General features: G+C 43.2%; 4 protein-coding genes and 1 long non-coding RNA gene across 5 annotated transcripts; 1 reads left to right on the top strand and 4 right to left on the bottom strand.

The window, feature by feature from the left end:
- Positions 1 to 1,692: 1,692 nt before the first annotated feature.
- On the bottom strand, positions 1,693 to 2,502 carry LOC124321014. The gene is made up of 2 exons (XR_006914104.1): positions 2,367 to 2,502; positions 1,693 to 2,295 (listed from the first exon to the last, which is right to left on the bottom strand). It is a non-coding gene; the product is annotated as an uncharacterized LOC124321014 (long non-coding RNA).
- Positions 2,503 to 2,578: 76 nt separating this feature from the next.
- On the bottom strand, positions 2,579 to 4,768 carry LOC124339275 (protein TANC1-like). Its single transcript, XM_046792871.1, has 8 exons — positions 4,546 to 4,768; positions 4,308 to 4,466; positions 4,129 to 4,239; positions 3,608 to 4,059; positions 3,304 to 3,522; positions 3,032 to 3,225; positions 2,645 to 2,961; positions 2,579 to 2,592 (listed from the first exon to the last, which is right to left on the bottom strand). Exons 1-8 carry the CDS (start codon positions 4,766 to 4,768, stop codon positions 2,579 to 2,581), a joined length of 1,689 nt encoding a protein of 562 aa, XP_046648827.1.
- Positions 4,769 to 8,343: 3,575 nt separating this feature from the next.
- Positions 8,344 to 10,561, top strand: LOC124339113 (tyrosine-protein kinase-like otk). The gene is given in 9 exon segments (XM_046792863.1): positions 8,344 to 8,365; positions 8,422 to 8,712; positions 8,780 to 8,927; positions 8,998 to 9,158; positions 9,213 to 9,404; positions 9,474 to 9,599; positions 9,667 to 9,995; positions 9,998 to 10,054; positions 10,127 to 10,561. Coding segments are annotated over 9 exon segments (1,761 nt in total).
- Positions 10,562 to 16,400: 5,839 nt separating this feature from the next.
- Positions 16,401 to 18,523, bottom strand: LOC124320857. The gene is made up of 4 exons (XM_046783762.1): positions 18,467 to 18,523; positions 17,800 to 18,410; positions 16,943 to 17,736; positions 16,401 to 16,867 (listed from the first exon to the last, which is right to left on the bottom strand). Exons 2-3 carry the CDS (start codon positions 18,022 to 18,024, stop codon positions 16,978 to 16,980), a joined length of 984 nt encoding a protein of 327 aa, XP_046639718.1. The 5' UTR covers positions 18,025 to 18,410; positions 18,467 to 18,523; the 3' UTR covers positions 16,401 to 16,867; positions 16,943 to 16,977.
- Positions 18,514 to 19,605, bottom strand: LOC124338954. Its single transcript, XM_046792858.1, has 4 exons — positions 19,519 to 19,605; positions 19,278 to 19,413; positions 18,861 to 19,052; positions 18,514 to 18,741 (listed from the first exon to the last, which is right to left on the bottom strand). Exons 2-4 carry the CDS (start codon positions 19,404 to 19,406, stop codon positions 18,514 to 18,516), a joined length of 549 nt encoding a protein of 182 aa, XP_046648814.1. The 5' UTR covers positions 19,407 to 19,413; positions 19,519 to 19,605.
- Positions 19,606 to 19,713: the final 108 nt, after the last annotated feature.

Raw genomic sequence — 19,713 nt, 5'->3', positions numbered from 1 at the left:
TCACCAATCTGCAAGAGAATCCGGAACAAGAAGAGTTTCCGTTTGCCTATCTGATGGCCACCTTCGATTTTGCCACTCAGTACATGGCGCATCTCCAAGAAAATCCCCGACAGCAAAAGATTGACCCGAGCACTCGACTCGGTCTGGCAAGTTTCATCGTGGGATTGATTTATTGGGCCCACGAGCTGGTGCCGCAATGGAGTGTCGTGGATCGTCAACAGTTCCAGCGCAGCCTGTCCCTTTTCATAGCCAAAGACCACCGATGGGGAAACGCCAATCAGAATCTTCTCCACGCGATTTGCCATCTGGAGAGTACGAGTCACACGTTCGCTGAAATTCACGAGTTGATGGACAGAGACAGCGACGACATGGGCAGCAGTGACCTGGATGAAACAAGCGACTTGGATCATGGCGAATTTGAAAACAACAGCGACACGGTGAACGATCTGCTGGACAGCAATGACGACTTGATTGATGACCCTGTCGGTGGGAGCCAATTTGACTTTGACATCATTTGTGCGTCGAAGGATGAAGATTGCTTCAGTGATTACAGTAACGACAGAAACGTGAGCGGATGTCCGTCGTGTGGGGCCGGAAACGACGAAGTGATGTCTGTGGACGAAAGTGACGACGAGGACTTTGAACTGATTCGAGATTATCGCGACGAAGACGACGAAAGCGACGATGATCCAGACGAGGATTTCCAGCTGTCTGTGACCGAGTGGATCCTTCGACTCGGAGCCGATCCTAACGCGGCCGACTCGCACGGAGCGACTCCTCTCCACTTGGTGGCTTTAAATCGTGGCAGCGTTGCTCAAGCTCGGCTGCTGTTGGAATACGGGGCTCACATAGACCAGACGGACAACACAAGTACGACCCCCTTGATGCTCTTCCAGGAATGGCAAAACCTGCTCTCCCAGGAACGGCCAGACCAAATAATCGACCGTGATGAGGATAACGAGCTTATCCTTCATTCGCTCATCAGAGACGCTCTGCCACTGCCTCTGAGCTGCTTGGCTGCTCGAGTCTTACGCCAAAGTGGAATTCCATTCGACGATGCAGAGAAGGTTCCACCGACTCTACAAACCTTCATTCGGCGACATTAATAAGATATTTCCGATGGAAGATGAAATTTCATGTGTTTGGTTCTTTTGTTTTACTTTTGATACTTGTCGTCACTGTTCTGTCAGTTGATTTCAATCAATTTCATTAAAATAAAAAAAATTGTTTCGCCTATTCATTTGTTTGATTGTTTAAGGGCTTTGTTTGCCAAGTACCAAGTTGATTGTAGGTTGTAGGACCAAGATGTTGAGCTAAAGCAAGCAAGGTTCAAATTTGCTGCTTCTTCGCTAGTGTCACGACGACCTAAGGCACCTTCATCATTACCGTACATCCAAAATAAGTTCAAAGTTCGCCTAAAAATAAAATAAGAAACTTAGACTGAATCCGAGAAAAAAAAACGATGAAATTGTAAACTTACCTTTACTAGTAAGGCAGACTGTGTGCACACCACCTGCAACTACACCCATTATAAAGTAATAACCGTAGCCTTTATTCTTTGAATATTTGATCAACAGCAATCATCGTAATCAATGATTATTGTTCGAAATAAACTTTTTACTACGATCCGATTAAATCTTTTAATCAACTTCAAAAGGCTGCTGAGAATAACTACACCCGAGTCCATTCTACTCAGTTCTATAATTTCATTTATTTCTTTTACATGTCACTTAGTGAAAACATTTTGTTTCTATAAACCGTCACGCTTTTTTAATAGAAGATACCTTTTACAAATGTCATTATTTGATTGAATCGCCAATAAGTTAATCATCAAGAGCTGGTTCTAAACTTGATAGAAATGAATTGAATTTCAGTTATGAGACGTCTACTGAGAATTTGATCCGACGCCAAAGCGGATGAAAAAAAAAACAAATTATCTCGAAGAACGAAACACGCCAATTGCAAAACTTACGGTAAGTTAAAAGACGAAAATTACATTCAACTAAATATCTTAACAATTATTTCACTAGAGGCACGGTCAAACGAACAGTGGTGCCCAGCAAAGGGGGTTAACCTCGTTCGGAAGTGGAGGTCGAACTGGAACCAACTCCGCTGCTGCAGCAGTCTTGGATGGTGTCAGAAGATGTTTCCATTAAGTCTAGGGTGGAAGTTCCAGGGAGCCGTTGGGCACTTTCGGTCTCTTCGATGGCTTTCAGTAAAACCTTTCGCACATCCCTACCAGGTGGGGCTACTTTCATGGCCTCATTTAAATCCGACAACGCCTGTTCAGTTTGTCTATTTTTTAAAAATAAAAAATATTTTGAATTGGAATTCGAATAGAAACTTGAACGACAAGGTGAACTTACCCAACGACACGCCTTGCCTTGGCTCGGACATAAAGAGCCTCAAAGGAATCCGGTCTCAAGGCTAGGACTTCCGACGCAACGGTGATGGCTTCATTGGAATCCTTTTCGTACCAAAAAGAAAATGAAAAAAAAAGAAAGCTGCATAAACTCCTCCCAGGTGAGCGGCTCGGCGCCCAGCAGGGCGTTGACCGAGTGGTAAATTTCCAGGAGGCTCATGGGATTGAGGCTGGCCAGGCAGACGCACAGGATGGGCTGGACTCGCTCGTAGGCCCGCAGACTGGCGAAGCGCAGATTGAAGTTGAGCAAAAAGATCTCGGAGAGGTGGCCTTGCTCGATCAAATCCAGGGCCATCTTGGCGTGGAGGAAATTGCCTCGAGACAGGCCGCTCAGGTGGGCGGCGAAACGGGCCACCTGACCCTGCGAGCCAGTCCCGCTGATTCCGTTGCCGACCGTCCCGTAAATCTCCGAGCCGGAAGAACTCTTGACGCCGGCCATGGCCGCGTTACTTCGAATGGTGGCGCAATCGTTGACTCGATGGCACGTGTAATCCATCAGATCCTTGTTGGGCCAGTCGCCGGCACCGGGTGCATCCAATCTGGAGCAGGTGAATCAACAATTAATTTTAATGCTAATTGAATTCATTTTTAGATGGCGAATTAAATTATGAGATCGAAGCGTATGGCAGGAGCTGGGTGATATTCTGCAATCCAGACCGGACAGTGACGACAACTTTCAGCCAATTGGGGAACTGGAGGGCGTGTCGCACCAGGAAACTGCTGACGGTGTCGCCGTAATCCGGCCGGTGGTACTCGGCTTCGCACAGGCCGTCCACCACCATAAGGCACGTTGGAAAACCGCCCTGGAAGAAAAATAAATCAAACAATTTAAATTTGGTTCATTTATTTTCTCTTTGTGAATGAAATCGGCAGTCGATTACCTCTTCGCCGGATCGTTTCAAGGAAGACAGCGGCTCCAGGATGCCGTTGACGAATGAGCTGTGAGGATTGGCAATGCACTCCTTCAGACTGAGCAGCGATTGCAGGTGAGGATCGGAGAGGAGCAGCTGCCGGAAGGCCACCAACTGGGGCGCCTGGCACAACTGGGCCGCAATCGAATGAACGAAATCCGGAACCAGACACGTGCTGCTGTTGTCAGCCTGTGGCATTTCATCAAATTCAATCAGATCCAGTCAAAAGTTGCGTTGAAGATCAATTAGATAATCATTAAATTAAGTTTCATACCTGGCAAAAGTGGTAGGCCACCACTCTGGTGGCCAATGACTGGATGGTTTCGGCAGCCGGAGGGACCGGAATGTGAGTCCGGCCGTAAATGGATTCGCCGGAAGTGCTGGAGTAGGGATTTTCGTAGATGCACTCGGCCCGAGTGGGAGCCGATGCGATGTGGATCCGCGAGCGGCCGAAGCAGCTGTACTCGACCAGCTGGAGCGCCACGCAAGTTTTCCCGCTTCCGGTAGCACCGCTGAGGATGACTCCGCGACGATTCGAGCCGGCCATTTCCATCAGCTGTCCGCCCGACGACGACGACGACGTTGGCGGAAGCAAATGCGACGCCATGTCGCGGAAAATCCAGGATCGACCCCAGAAGAATTGCGACTCGATATTTTCTTGCTGTGGCACCTGGAAGAAAAGCGGCTTGAGGGCCAGCAGCGGCGGCCGGAATTGGGCGAATCGAACTGTCAAACAAAACAAGGTCAAATGACAAATGATTTTTAATTCAATTCTTTTGGTTTCGATCGACTTACTCTTGGGATCGATGGGGCCGAGAACAGTTCCGTGGCGAGCGGATCGGCGAATCAGGGCCGGTCTCTGGCCAAACATGTGCGAGTCATCCGCTTGTTGGCCGGCTTGAGAAACTGAATGCCAAGCAAATATTTGATGACAAACTGTTTGCTTGTTAAAGAGGAAAAACTTGAAGTTTTACCGGTTAAAGAATGGCGTCGTGACGCTGCGAAACACGGGCCGGGTGAAACGGAAGCGCTCCGGCCGCCCAGCGACATGGAAAGGGACGAGCCCAAGCTGTCGGAAGAGTGGTCGTGAACTTCTCTCAAAGCCTGCGACTGCATCTCGGCCTCAGACGATCCTGTTCGTGATGGAATACAAGAAAACGTAATGGCGGGAAAAACCCAAATTTTCAAATGAATTTGAAAAAAAAAAAATACCGGTGAGCGTTGAGACGGGACTGGCGTTGGACGAGGTGACCCGATTGGCCGGAACGTCAAGACTCTTCATGGACGAAGAGGAATCCTGGCTGCGGGCGCTCATGAGCGTAGCGCTTCCGCGTCCGCTCGACGGGCTGCGCGAATTGCGGGCCTCGGCCCCGAATAGGAGCCCCAATCGGCTCATCATTTCGCTGCCGACCGACGGAGACGACTGGCTCGACATCTCCTCGACGACGATGGACCCTGGTAACACTGTCCGTAGACGGACTGCTGCTGCTGCTGCTGATGATGATGATCGGAGGCATTGGTGGCGGCCGAGAAGCGGGCCGGTGACGACGAGCTGCCGTTATTGTGACGGACCAGCCGGCGAGAGCTCCACACATGGAGCGGCTGGAACGCGGAGATATGGAAGGACTAGACGACGGACGAAAGGCGAAGTGACAGCTGGACAAATTCAAAAATTAAGGCAATTGATTCATTCCGGTATAAAAAGAAAAAATAAGAAACGGAAATGTCAAATCTCTTACCACCGCTGGCAGGAGTCGGGGAACGGCAGGAAGTGCCGGAGGCAATCCAGTCACTCTCTCTGAAGCGTTTCTCGTTTCGACGTAAATCTAAAAAAATTTCCAGTGTTTTAACAAAAAAGATAAATGCGGATAAATGAATTCAATAATGAAATCCACGACCTGTTTCTTTTTTATCCTGTGAATGAGAAAACATTCGTCTCGCATTTTTCTCATTGTCATTTGCATATTCTTCTTCCGTTTTCTACCACACACACACATACGGGGAAGGGGGAGACAACGGACGGATTCCTCCCAAAGGACCCACTTATGGTCAACGATAGCATCAACAGGTTTTATTTTTATTTTTTTAAATACTAATAATGAATAGGTTCTCCCAGAAAGAAAGAAACAAACAAAAGGAGTGCGGATGCATCCGAGAGAGAATGAGATATACTCGTCCCCCCCCCCCCCCCATCGATTTAGAAATGCATGACACAGATTGAGGAATATCTCATGCGAGCTCAACTGGTGTATTTCTCCCTCAACAACACAGCTCTACTTAAAAAGCCGCCGATGCCGCCAAGTCTGTTGGTATAGAGTAGTTGGAACTTATACGCCCTGCCCGAAACAGGATGACTATGCCAGAATCATCATAATTAAAAGTAAATCATAATTACAAGTTAAAAGAAAGAAGTGGTAATAATTTATTTTTTACACTAAGAAACCTTCCAACTGCAATCAAGACAAAGAAATGAAATCGATGATGATCAAAATTTTGCGAGTTCAAGGAATTGAACTACTGACACTGATGAACTTCTTTTTTACTAGAAACTAGAGTAAATTTTTTGTGTTGATAAGATAACGTCATTTTCCACGGAAAAAATAAAAGTATAAACAATTATGCTTTAGAAAATAATTTTTTAAACACATTACTTATTCAATAAATCGTTGGCTAATTCTTAAAACTCAACAAAAGACTTAAAAAACAAAAATTATTTAGCCGATATCATTTCAGTGGTATACAATACGCCTTTAGCTATACATACCTTCATATAAGCTTCAAGCGATACCCCTTAGCATCACGAGGCCATCCACGATCAATATTATAGTATACGAAGGATCATAACTACCGTTATATTGAGCCGGTTTCATTTCGGCACTTTGTCACCGGCATTTTCGGCTTCATTTACAGTCAATTCAAGTGGCATAGTTCCCACTAAGGACGTGAACTCAAAGACGTACCGTTACCACCACTAATGTGTTCTCAACTATTTCAGACGCTCTTACCACTAGGCTACGACAGCCTTACATGAATGGAATTTTAAAGCCTATACTATGTAGGTACTAGACACATGTATCGACCCCATTAGCCTGTAAGTGGCCAAATAGTTTTACTTTTCATGTTCTTGGCTTTTATTGACCTTAAAACAAATTATCTTGCAAATTATTCGCGTTGCAATTTTTGATCATTTTTTGACCAACGCGAATAATTTTCAGCGAATAAGAATTGTACACGCGGATGGAAATTGCTTTTCACCCCTTTGCAGATCAAACAGGGGACTCATTGTTATTATGTAGTTGTGTGTGTGTAGTGTGTAGCCTACCATTGAATACTCCGCTACTACGGCTGACTCTGGCCTTATTAAGAAAGGGGAGAGAAAACCGGTTGTCACGTCTAAATTCGACGTGTCGAATCGATAAATACTTACACGACTGACGACGCGGATAGCGCCATAGCGCCCCTAAATGGGCAAATGGTTATTTCTGTTTGTTTGTCTTTTAATTGGAGGCGAATGATGATGGTGGTCTCCTCGCCGGGATCGTACATTTCGATTCCTTTTCTGATATCAGACATCAGCAGGGCTGTTCCCTGTTCACCCTGTTCACGCGGAAATAAAATAGTCAAAGGAGGCTTTTATCGGGGGATGTCACAACGGGTCAAGCACGATTTTCCTTATCAAAATAACGTCGATAGTCATCAGGTATTTATAGAAAAACATTCTTCGTGTGTCTAGGTTGAATGCTCATTGTTTATTTCCTCCTCTCCCTGACCGACGACGTCATTCTATTTTGTCAATTTATAAAAGAAAGTGAATAGGCTAGCTAGTTCAAAAACTCAAAAAGTCTTTGTTAAAACGTGTGTATCGGGGCACAAAAAATACAACATTGCAGTTCTCATCCGCTGGATTCGGCCCAAATAATGCAGCGTAGCCGGACAGCACTCATAGTTCAACGTCCCTTTCGGCATGTCGTCGATTCAAGTCACCAGGCAGCTGGTCCGCTTCACCAAAGAAACGGTGGCGCAACTCGACACCGCCGTCCGCCTTCCGTGTTCCTTCCAGCCTCCAGCTCCCGTCGAGTGGCACTTTCGTGGCAGTCTCCTCGACCAAACATCTCAGTATACGAAACGATATTTATATTTGCATTGAACAAGTTGTGTTATTTTTTATTGGATCATTATGTCAATTCAGGTACACTGTTGAAGCTGATGCTGGGCATCTGGTCATTTCCAAAGTCAATCAGCTGAGCGAGGGTTAGTACCATTGCCGGCCGAGCATCAGTTAAAGCGACGCTGAAGAATACGGTTCCCACTTAAAAGTTGCTTGTAAGTTGGTTTTTATAATTTAAGATTTAATCCAACAATTTAATTAAATCGTTGAATTGTGTAGATCTCAATGATTTCGCCAAAACGGCCATTGACCCGCCCCCGCCGCTCTCCAATGGCCAACACTATTATTTCGCCGAGTACTCGACAGCCGAGTTGAATTGCATCGCACCTCGATGGTCTTCCACCGCCAACCATCTGGTGGGAGGGACCTTCCGGTCAGGTCTTGACCCCGCCGTCGCTAACCGCCGATTCCATTCTCCTCCTGACCAGGGTTTTAAACGAAGACGCTGCTGGCACGTACAGATGTCGGGCCGGAAATGCAGCCCGCAACGTGTCCATTCAAGTTAACCTGGTGGTGACCTGTAAGTGTTTTTAATATGATGGAAATAGATTTATTTTCCCTATTGGTTATCGATTATATTTTGCCCAGCTTCGCCGATGGTCCAGCAACATCCTGTGAGCGTCTACACTCAACGAAGATGAAACGGTGTCGACAAGCTGCACATTTTCAGGATCGCCAGCACCGGCGACGACCGTCCAGTGGTTGAAAGATGGGCAGCCGCTAGTCGATCCGCCCAAACCCATCCATGGCCTCCGCAATTCAACACTGCAATTCGTCACGGCCAACAAGAGAGATGACGGCAACTACGCGTGTCGGTTGAAAACCATTCGGTCGATTCTCAAATGGCCACTTTGCATGTCCGAGGTAATAAATTTTGCCGATTGATTCACGGTTATGTATTCATTAGATAATTTAATTGATTTTTGTGATAGAAAAATTAAAAAAGTTTACGGTGCCACCGGTGGCCAAGAGTTTGGAGCTTGGCACAGTCCGCAAGATTTTGTGCAAAGCTCAAGGCAATCCAGCTCCCATCGTCCAATGGGTCAAGGAAGGCTTGAAGCCGTTGCAGGTCTGGCCGCCACACATCATCGAAGACGTCAACGGAACGCTCATTTTTCACGGAGTCCAGGACGACGATGCCGGCCAATACTCTTGCATCGCCACCAATTCTCAAGGGCTCATCAGCGCTTCCATCTTGATCAACGTGACGAGTAATAAATAGCAACAATTTTTGAATTTCCCGCCAAAGTTTGATTTTGACGTTTCAATACTTCCCAGTGTCGCCACATTTTACGTCGCTACCCAACAACATCACGTTCGCCAAGGAAGGCACGAAAGTTGAACTGCATTGCAGAGCGGAAGGTTACCCTGCCCCGACGATTCAATGGGATCGAGCTTCCGTCATGGGCGGATTTACTTCTGATCGGTAACATACCTTTATAGGAAATTCAGTTAAAAATTAACGGGGTTACAATTGTGTTTGGGTTTTTTGGCAGATTCTCTGTGGATCGAAACGGGACGTTGACAATACAAAATGCCCAGCAAGAGGATCAGGGATTTTACGGATGCACGGCTGGTAATGCCGGAGGATTTAAAAGGGCAGAGTTTCAATTGGCGGTAAAAGGGAAATATTCGAATTTTCATTCAATTGCAAAAGGTTATTTTTAAAAAATAATGTTAAAAAAAAATTTAGATTGGGAATACCAATCAGGTGATTACGACGGTGCTGAATCCATCGCCAAGACTATAATAATCACGTTAGGAGCGGCCGCTGCCTACATCTTCTTGTCGGTTGGTTTGTTGATTTGGTGTCGATTGAGACGACGCCAAAGGAAATTGCGATCGCCTAATGACGGCGGTGCTGGTGGTGCAGAAGCTCAACTCGACGTTCAAACAGCTTTACGTGAGTTTCTTCAAAAATCTATTATACACATAACATTTCTAATTCAATATAATTTTTAAAAACCGGAAATGACAAAAGTAGATGGTCGTCAGTCTCCGGCCATTGACAAGTTAAATGTTCCCAACTCCTCAATCACTAAAGGAGCATTACAAGGAAAATGCCGGTTTGGAGATATCCTTGAAGGCTCCGTAACTGGTGAGCTAAATTTTATCATCATTTCTTTTTTTCTATTAAAATTAAACAATTCAATTGAATGTGACAGGTCTGAGTACAGCAGAAGGCAGCACTCGTGTTCTACTCAGGATATTGAGTACTCGAGACGAGGACCTGAACATTGAATTCCGCCGACAGGTGGATATGTTCCATCGAGTCCGCCACGCCAATTTGGTGGCCGTGCTGGGCTGCTGTCGGGACTCGCCCGACTTTCAAATGATTCTCATGGAATCCCACCCGTACATCAATCTGAAATCGCATTTGCTGTCGACTTCTTCTTCGTCTCAGCCGCCGTGGTCGGTCGCCCAAATTCAAAGCGCCACAATTCAGATCGCTCGAGGAATGAATGCACTAGCCGAAGCCCGTTTCTTTCACCGTGGCGTGATCTTGGCACGCGAAATATCCTGGTCGCATTCCATGGCACAGATAATACCAAGGTACATAGTACAATTAAATTATAGTGTTGGGTGATTGGATGGATTTTCGAAATTTCGTTGGTTCCCGCCCAGGTGTGTTTGAAGATCGGCAGCTTCGGAATGGACAAGGAGCCGTTCAACAACGATTACTACGTCTACAAGCACCAGTCGATCGCTCTGCGCTGGCTCCCGCACGAATCAGCGTTGGAGGATGAATATTCGACCAATTCTGACGTGTGGATGTTCGCCGTCACGATCTGGGAGCTGCATCACGCCGCCCAACGGCCTCTGTCCTACCGATCGGACGAGGTTCTGCTGGCCGATTTGAGGAAGAAATGTGGCCAACACTGGGACGCTTCCTTCTGCAAATCGAACGCCATGTCCAGTTTACTTGTCAAGTGTTGGTCACACGACCCCATTCTCAGACCGTCTTTGACGAACTGCTGGTTTGCGCTGAATCTAATAGCAATAACGCAACGCCATCAACCAGCAACGACGAATCTAAAACCCGCTGAAGATTTACTATGAGCAATTTGGTCGCTTGCCGTCTCTCTCTCTCTCTTTCTCAATGGTCCCACTAAAAGTTGGTTTTTTCTTTTTTCTAAATAGCCCTTCGCGTATATCTTACACCGAATTATATTTTGTGAACAACTTATCCTATACTATCGATTCTTTCGCTTCACTTTTGATGATCCAGCTATTATTTAGTTCCGGAACATTATTTTACTATTTTGTATTCTCGTGATGGTCGTAACGATTTCCCTAATAGGGACTCTCTACTTTATTAAAAGTAGAAAGGGGTGTTTGAGTTGTTTCATTAGATACAGTTTTATTTTCAAATGCTTAATCTTGCTCCCATATCCAGCAGTGATGTCATTAGTCATTCATTGACCACGATGGATTCATGAAATTGACATATCGTGTTCAAATAAGAAAACTGAAATAAAAGGTCTAGCGTTTATTTTTCATGCAGATGTTTCCGTGTTGATCATATTCCGGCTCTCATCGCAGATCCAATTATTTGAGAAGATCTATATAGCAAACATATTAAAAATATAGCTAGTATGAAATTGAGGCCCATGGTGACGTCACCAAATAGTTCATAAAACATACAGGCAAATAGGCCTACCGTAGACATAGGTGATAAATATCAAATTAGATTCATATTGAAGCCCAGTAAATATCTCAAATCCCAATAGATTCAATAAATTTTTATTCAAATTGAATTAGTCGAATTCAAACACGTTTGAATTTGTAAATATAAAGCAGAAATATTATCCGGAACGACTGAAGTATTCATAGCTATATATAGCTTACTTAGTATTATAATCCGTAAAGACCTTTTTTTTTAGACGACTGAGCTGGATGCTGGCTGGCAGACAAGTCGTGAATAAAAATGGGGCCGTTTGGGATTTCCCGGCTCTCTTGTGGGTTATTCGTTCACACTCAAACAGGTTGAGCTGTGTGTCTTAAAATAGAGCCATCAAGTTGTAATTTTCAAACCAAATTCCCTTCGTCTGTATATTTAGAATAAGTCGTCAGTAAATCAAAATAAAATACGAAAATTTGAAGTTTCAAATTTCGGCCACTACGTGCAGATGGCGCGTCAGCCGAGACGGCCAATCTACAGTTTCGCTGAAAATTGAGTTAATTCAATTGATGAAATTAATTTAAATAAAAAATAACGATTGAACAATTTGGCTTTTAATATTTCTAATTGAATACAATCAGCACATCAGAAGTTTGACGTGAAAATGTATTCACAAACGGAAGTTAACTGAGTCAAACGGCTGGTGCAAAAGAATTTCCATGGCGAATGTCAATATAAACAGAGCGTCACATATCCGAATCAATATGATTGAAGATTTCACTCAAAGTTTACTTTCTTCAACTTTCCAACTCCAAAATCTTCCAGTAATTCTTCATCCAGAGCAACTCGATTGCAAATCTCGAAAATGGCGTTCTCGTCCTTCAGTTTATTTTCTCCGTTTTCTCAATGGCCTAACCAGACATTCGGTGGATTTGTTTACCCCAATAACAACCAGCCGGAATGCGGATCTCCAATTGATTTGATAAGTGATAACGTCTGTCACAATATCATGTTTGAATTTCCCGCTGAGAAAATGGAGGTGTCCCCGAGAGGTGGAACGAAGCGCAAGAGCGAAGACGACTGGTCAATTTCCAAGCCAGCCAACTCGACCAACATGCCTGATAGCAAAAAGATCTGCTTATTAGTTGCATTACCTGATGAGAAAAGGAAAAAGATCCTCGGCCCGGGCAACAAGCGCCGACGATCAGCAGCCGCAAGAGCCACCCGAGCAGCGACGACATCACCGGAAGTTGGGGAGGCCAGCAGGTGGACGGTCCCAGCAGCCCATCATCAATGGGTCGTCCAATCTCATCCTAATCACTGGCCGGATTTGATTTACTCTCCGCCCTCCTTCCGTCCTGACTACCGTCGTCCTCCTCCTGTTCAGCACCGGCCTTTTCACTTTTACTACTCCTCCATCGTCGCCCAAGAACCGCAGCAGTTGATGGACGTCGATCCTGAAATCTACTAGTTCTCATGTGTACGTTACCTATAATATTCAACGACACCAGGTGACACCAGAGAATTTTGTACATAATACGTTTTCCATCGAGACGCTCTTCGTGTGACAAGAAATATTCTAAGAGCCGATTTAGACGAACCCCGTACAACTGAGAGTTGAGTCATTCATAGTCCGGACCGGACCGTCAAACGCAGTGCCCTTTTGGTTCTGAATCTCCTCGACGGCAAGAGAACATTCGTGTTCCCGGCCGTGTAGAGTTGATCAGATCCAAATAGGTGCTGCATGGCGGTACAGTTCGGATGAGTTACGCAAGTCTCAAGTTGACGGGGGGTATATTCCTATAAATGAGTCGGTCGGTGACGAGGTACTTCCACACGGAGAGGCGAGGCATTTTTCTATGTAAATTTCATTTCGTTCAATAAATTTCGATTCAAAATCAAATTCCAAATTTTGTTAGTTGTTTTCATTCAATTTTATTCTGTAGGTATATGGCAAAGAAATGGAGTTGAAATAATATATAATAGACGTGTCAGTGAATGGTTTTTAAAAAATTGAAATAATTTCGACGAAACGGAAAAATGTTACCATTAAAATCGAATTAAAAAATTTAAAATGAAACGTACATCAATGCGGAACGAACAAAAAAGCCCTGTAATTTAAATTTTCACTTGTACGTAGAACTCTGAGAGTGAGGGAGTATGTACACCAGAGCCCAGGGAATACACCGTGAACTGTAATCCATCATTTCCTCTCTGAATGGATACACATTTGTGACCTTATAGATCGGAAGTAGGCCTAAGTTTGCAAAACACAAGTGAAATCTAGAAAGTAGAAAGCTCACTTGAGTTTCCCGACTGTTCACTAGAATCTTTTTCTTTACCGGCTGGGAACAGTGGAAGGCGATGATGGTTCGATACTGGCCTTGATGGACCGACTAACAAGCCGCCAAGTTGGCCAAATCTAAAGTCGAAGATTTGCGACTGCTGTTGCATGCTCCACCGTGCTGTTCCCCGGATGTTGTTGAGGTGGTAAAAGCCGCTGTTGCTGAAGTGACTGCCCGAGCATTCCTTGTAGATAAACGAAAAATCCCAACACATGATGAGAATGAGACATGTCAGACGCATGTCGTTGCCATAAACGGACGGAGAGAAAGGGGCACCGTTGCGACATCATAACATTGTGGCGAAAATTGCGACCGAATGGCGCCAAAGCTCAAAAGGCCAATGCGAATGCAAAATAGAAAAAATAATCGCAATTCGCAGGTTCTGAATGAAAAATTACTTGAGAATAATGTTCGAAAAAAAGGACCATTTGGAAATGAATTTTGGAACTGTTCTTCGGAAATATCAGACAGTTCTTATCATGTCTCAGACTAATAGCCTTTTTTTCCCCTACAGTATAAGGGCAACACCAGGGTTCTATCGAGAGTCGGAAATATACAAAAAATAACTAATTAAACCACGGCTATTTTATAATAATCACAAAATGTGAGAAATTGAATCTTTTACCTGATCGCCGGAACGCTTTCCCGTTACCGGATGGACTGGAGCAGCGAGCAGTGGCTTCCGGTGGCTTATCATGGTGAGTCAACAATGACTTCATTGGGTTTTGAAGAGTACGCCCGTGGAAAATGCGGCTGAGGAGTGAAGGTTTACTTGGCTGGATTCCCAAATGGCGGGCGTGAAGTAGCAAGTTGCTCCTGGGCGAGATGTGTGAGTTATTGCAGCGAATCATCCATTTATACACGAGTATGTACGCAACTACAGAGGGAAATTTCCTATAAACTTTCAATTAAATTAAGATAGAAAAGCAAGCTTATCAGCTCGCCGCGAAGGGATAGTCGTAAGCCAGTTGAAAACTGTCTTAAATGACAAATTCAGGGCCTATGATTAAGTCGGACTTATTCACAATTCACACTTTCCTTCACATACTTTTTGGTCTTAAAACGGGATTTTTCCGTCACAGTTCAATATCCTTGCAAGTCATTTACGTTTAATTTGCTCAACTCATATTTTCCTATTTTTACACATACAGTTCAATAATTCAATTTAAAAATAACCATATTTTTTTGTTTAAAATAACGTGTTTAGTTTAAAATTAATTCTTAACTTAACACGTTATTTTAAAATTAACACGTTAAGTAAATGACACGCACGTTAAGAATGGAAAGTGGAATTTTCGACTTTTGACTTTCGTCTCAAAAAGTCATGTAGCTACATTGGTTAAATGGTATCCTTCCATTCATATGATTTTATCATGAGTATTTAGGTTCGAATCCAAATTAATGACGATTTCTAAATTTATTTCATGAATAAGAGTTTTGACGCAATCTGGATTCGAACTTAAATACTCATGATGAAATCATATGAATGGAAGGCTATCATTTAACCAATTTAGCTACATGACTTATTGTAATATTCGATAAGAAAGAATTAATTTTAAACTTAACACGTTATTTCAAACTTAATACGTTAAGTAAATGACAAGCACGTTAAGAATGGAATGTGGAATTTAAACCTAAGGTGAAAAAGTTGTAGTCGCCACCGCAAGATGTAACCAGTCATTAAGTAAAAAAGTTGTAGTCGCCACCGCAAGATGTCACCAGTCATTAAGCAATTATTTAACAGTTTTTCATTAATTACGGGAAAACTAATTAAGTAAATGAAATTATTTTTGTTCTGGTCCCACCGCATATTTTTTGTGTAATTTTTAAGACCAAAAAGTCCTAAATCTGTCGTGAAACACCCGAGCTATGGAGCGTTACATACAGACAGACATACAAAGTGACATGGCTTTTTTTTTTCTGCGTATGCAATTATTAGCTTCGCCCTTCGGGCTCGCAATAAATCTCGACAAAATGCATATCGATTCGGATTTCAAATTCATACCATGAAGTATGCAATCTTGCGCATAATTTTAACGATTCAAGCGAAGATTCTCTGTCGTCTGACGGCAGACATGCAATCACCGAGGAGCGAGGACCGGCTTGTTCTAGGCGTGATTGCACTTAGTTCCACAGTAATAGCAAGTCGTACACTCATACGTCATGCCCGGCTTGCACTTGCGATCACCCGTGTAAATATGCAATCATATAAACAAACCGCAGACCTCCCTCTTCAGCGTCTTGCCTTCCAACGTAGCCATCGGCTTGCTGATGGAATCGTATTGGATTCTTGAACCAACTATATATTACGTATCGACAAATTCTTGCGGAGCCCTTCTTGTGGATTTTGAGGTTGCTCTGCGCGTACTTTTCAATGCCGCCCTCCGACGGAATGGTGGGGCCCTTGTTGTTGAGTCCAAGCTGTAAAGAACATTCAGGATTGATCTAGTTGAACCTCTGAGTGAAAAGGAATGGGAAAATATTGCATACCGTCGACGAAGATTGCTGCAACGGACTAGACTTGCTGGAAGGTGCCGGAATGGCGGAATCCATCCACTGCGACTGACGTTGAAAACCAGGGTCGATCATTTAAACTTTCAAAACTTCCGACTCAACAGTCCACTAATAACGGTTAACAAATATGCACTTGGTAGCCGTTCTGTTACAGAAATAGTTCTAGGGTCAGCCCTGAAAACGTTAACGTTTAAGGATCTCAAAGTTCTATTGGCTTTCCATTCTGACGGCCAAAACAGCTACTGTCCGCTTTGACCAAATTACTTTTAATGTGGGGTCTAGAAAAAAGAAAGAAATGATCGCTTTTTAGTGTCAGAATTATTTAGTTCTAGTAATTCCGTTTTGATGTAGCTTCAACAAAACGGCCAAAATAAATTCTAGTGTCAACCCTGAAATTATGCCATTCGAGTGTCGGATGTAAAAAAAAAAAAAATTTATTCCGTCGTACTGTAACTTACTTACAGGGCTTACGCTTACGCGTTACCATCCAGACTAGGACCCTTCATCAATCAATCCTTTATCGGTTGGAAATTAAAAATATGATACTGCATTTCGAATTACAAAGAAGATTTTAACTGAAAATAATGCGAGGATAAAATGTAGATTTAATAGGCCTATGATTTTATCGAGTAGGCTGTTCAAGAAGAACTTTGTGTAACTGAAGTATTAAAGTAGCTAATAAGGTAAAACTAGAATGTAAAAAAATAAAATTTTTATGTTCAAGAAATCAATTTTGACTATTTACTAGACAAGGGTTTCTAAAATTACGAAAACAGTTATCAGTTCCAAGAATTTTGAAAAAGAAACAAATTTACAGACGTAAATACATACGAAAATTCATACAAAATACGAGTCGCGTCCTTCGCGGGCTGCTATTTGACCAGACTAGAAATGAAATAGAGAAAAAGAAGATAACATTAAGAAAAATTTGAAACACTTGTTATATAAAGCAGAACCAACCTTAGTCAAAGCCTTAGAATATATTCTTGGTCTCTTCACTTCTTTTCATCAACAGGAGCCTCGATATCCAGAAACGGTCTGGTCCATGATCCAAAGCACTTATCAAGTGCAAACAGCACTCTTTCATCTTCAACTGGATCTCCCAAGCAGCAGATTTCGTTTACTTCCGTCTCAGAGATTCCTTGTTCAATTTCCACATCAACAGACTGACTTGTGCTCTCTAGACTGATCATTAGTCCTCTTAAACCAGTAAGAGAGGCCAAATTGGGCGGAAAACTGATCTTCGAATTAAGATTGGACTCCGGTAGACTGAGCATAACCTCAACAGCTCCAAGATCCTTCTCGGCAACTCCAGCTGCCACCAATTCGCTGGCCTCGCGGGGGATTTTCCATCGATCGGTTTTCAATGGCAACAGTCGTTGGATGGCACTTAATATCAATCCATTACGACGTCCGTCGCCTGGGAGCGATGTTTTACGGCGGTTTCCCCGATGGATGGATTTGTAGAGAGAGCACAACTTGGCGGTCTGCAGATGCAAAGCTGACTTTTCGGGCTTTTTCGGACGCCCACGTGGTGTTTTCGACGGGGTTACAACTGATTTGATTGCATAGGGAAGACATCTGGACGGTGACTTGGCAGGTGTTGGGGAAAGTCTGCGGAGTTTTGCCTCCATTTGAGAGACAGACCTCCCAGGAAAGGCTGGGCGAATGGTATTCCATATTTCTTGCCTCTTGGGGGTGTTGTGATCCGTGCTTTTTTCCTGATATTGAACACGCAAACGTTCCTCTTCCGCCTAAATAACAAATGACAGGAATCAATTTAAATACTATATAGCAAAGAATTGAAGTCATATTACCTTAGTCCAACCAAATTTCCGGTTATTTCCGTTCAACTTCGTCTGGTAGAATTGGAAAAGTTGAAAAACATGTCGTTTTCTTACTTTTAACTCCGTAGACATTTGTGTCGCTATGGCTTGAAAGTCCATAAACCCTTCAGGGCTATCCTTAGTAATTTTCTTTAAGCACTTGATTTCCTTGGCCGTAAGTTGACCCCTAGCGAAGCTAGGATCTAGTTTCACCATCCACCATCTCCTAACGAACACTCCATCGTAGCCAATTTGATGTGGGAACACCTCCGAGGCGATCTCCTTCCAGTCGATTAGATTAAACACAGCTGGATCTTAAAACCATTTTTTGGGGTTCACATTTACTTCTTTGATCTGTTTATCAATACTTTCAAGTTTGTTCGATAAAGTTTTGTGCGGGAACCCTTTAGCCGCCTTCTCCGTCAAAATAATTATCACGTTCTCTCTTTCACTCGTCAGTTTGTTTAAGGCGATTCGTATTAAATGCCTCAAGAGGACTTCGTTCAATTTTTCTTCTTGTTTTGGAAGCATTTTCGGCTTAGGGGTGTAGAAAGATGGCTCAAAACGAAGAATTTTGTTCAAACGTAGAGCTTCTTCGTATACTAAACAAAAAAATTAGATATGAAATCAAGAAGAAGTACACTGAATTTTATATTACCTGGTAGAGGTTTACCATCCTTATCCTTAAAATAAGGATATCCAAAATTAGAAAAGCAGTCGTTTCATGACATCTCCCTTTCTTGTCTTTTCCCCAGCATTTGTTTTCAGACGCCAAATCTCTTCTTTCAATAAGCGATGTCGTTTTTCTAACAGCGATTTTCTCTCAATAAGTTCTTCTAGGAACTTTATCAACGCAGCACAATACTCTTTGTTGGCCGCTATAGCTTCATCATACAATCCAGCTTTCGCACGTTGCTCTTGGCCAAAGCCATCCTAGATAGAGTAAAAAGAATTATGCATTTACATACATAAGTGGCACACATTTTGTACATGCTTACACCTACACCACTATTTAAAAAGGTGGTATAAATAAAGAGAAAAAGTTTCATTACCATTTGAAGGATTCCTTCATCATTTTCAGGGCCCTTAAGACGTAGTTGGGATTCCATATTGACAATTGGTCCACTTGCAGGGACCGTCTGAACATTTGGGGGATCCCTATACAAATCTCCTGTTGTACTCTCTGCTGAAGGGCCATCAAACAGGAAGCTCTCCAATTCCAACAACACACCACCATTCAACACCTTAAGAAATATTCAATAAAGCAACAATTTGTTATCCATACATAATTGAGGACCTCATTCTGAAACACTTTTGCATCTACTAGAACAACTTTGAAACACACATGCTAGATTCCTGTTTGACTATAGCTTACAACTTCGGCAACTGCAAAAGGAACATCCACACAGTACTGCAATACCAGTCGAAATATATACTTGCAATCAGAAGATTGTCTCAACTGTAATTACCTCATCTGGGTCCTCCTGTCCAAGGATTGACAAACACAGATAAGGGTCTGTAAGTATTTCTGTGTCATCTAAGGTTTCCACTCTGAAAATTTCATTTAGATCAAAGGGTAAGTCGCAGAAGTCCTCCATCTTCAGTCTAAACCAGAATAAATAATATAACATATGAGACAAAAGTAAGTAGAAAAAAATAAACTACTTTAAGGCATAAGCACAAACCCCACATAACAAGAATCCTCTATACCTAAGGACAAAGCACGACAGACTAATTGCTCAGCTGGCAAGATTGTTGACAAGAGGTGTGAAAGAAACTGGGTGTTCCCTCTTAAACATACACCCCGGAAATGAAAAAAAAATAAGACCTGGGTCACAGAAAAACAACATAACTTTACTTACTAAACTCTCTGGCTAAAATCTAGCACCAGCTAGCACTTGAACA

Source organism: Daphnia pulicaria, chromosome 1 (assembly GCF_021234035.1).
Source record: "Daphnia pulicaria isolate SC F1-1A chromosome 1, SC_F0-13Bv2, whole genome shotgun sequence".
Lineage (NCBI taxonomy): Eukaryota > Metazoa > Arthropoda > Branchiopoda > Diplostraca > Daphniidae > Daphnia > Daphnia pulicaria.
Note: the sequence above shows the minus strand (reverse complement) of the source record. Positions and strands in the feature narration are given on the sequence as shown.

Coding starts and splice junctions, on each gene's coding strand:
- LOC124320857 (XM_046783762.1), bottom strand. CDS start 18,024: ATGGTGAAACTAGATCCTAGCTTCGCTAGGGGTCAACTTACGGCCAAG. Junction 17,737..17,799: donor GGAAATTTGGTTGGACTAAG/GTAATATGACTT, acceptor TTTGTTATTTAG/GCGGAAGAGGAACGTTTGCG.
- LOC124338954 (XM_046792858.1), bottom strand. CDS start 19,406: ATGGAGGACTTCTGCGACTTACCCTTTGATCTAAATGAAATTTTCAGA. Junction 19,053..19,277: donor GACAGGAGGACCCAGATGAG/GTAATTACAGTT, acceptor ATATTTCTTAAG/GTGTTGAATGGTGGTGTGTT. Junction 18,742..18,860: donor ATGAAGGAATCCTTCAAATG/GTAATGAAACTT, acceptor TACTCTATCTAG/GATGGCTTTGGCCAAGAGCA.
- LOC124339275 (XM_046792871.1), bottom strand. CDS start 4,768: ATGTCGAGCCAGTCGTCTCCGTCGGTCGGCAGCGAAATGATGAGCCGA. Junction 4,060..4,128: donor CGGCCCCATCGATCCCAAGA/GTAAGTCGATCG, acceptor TTTGTTTGACAG/TTCGATTCGCCCAATTCCGG. Junction 3,523..3,607: donor TGGCCTACCACTTTTGCCAG/GTATGAAACTTA, acceptor GAAATGCCACAG/GCTGACAACAGCAGCACGTG.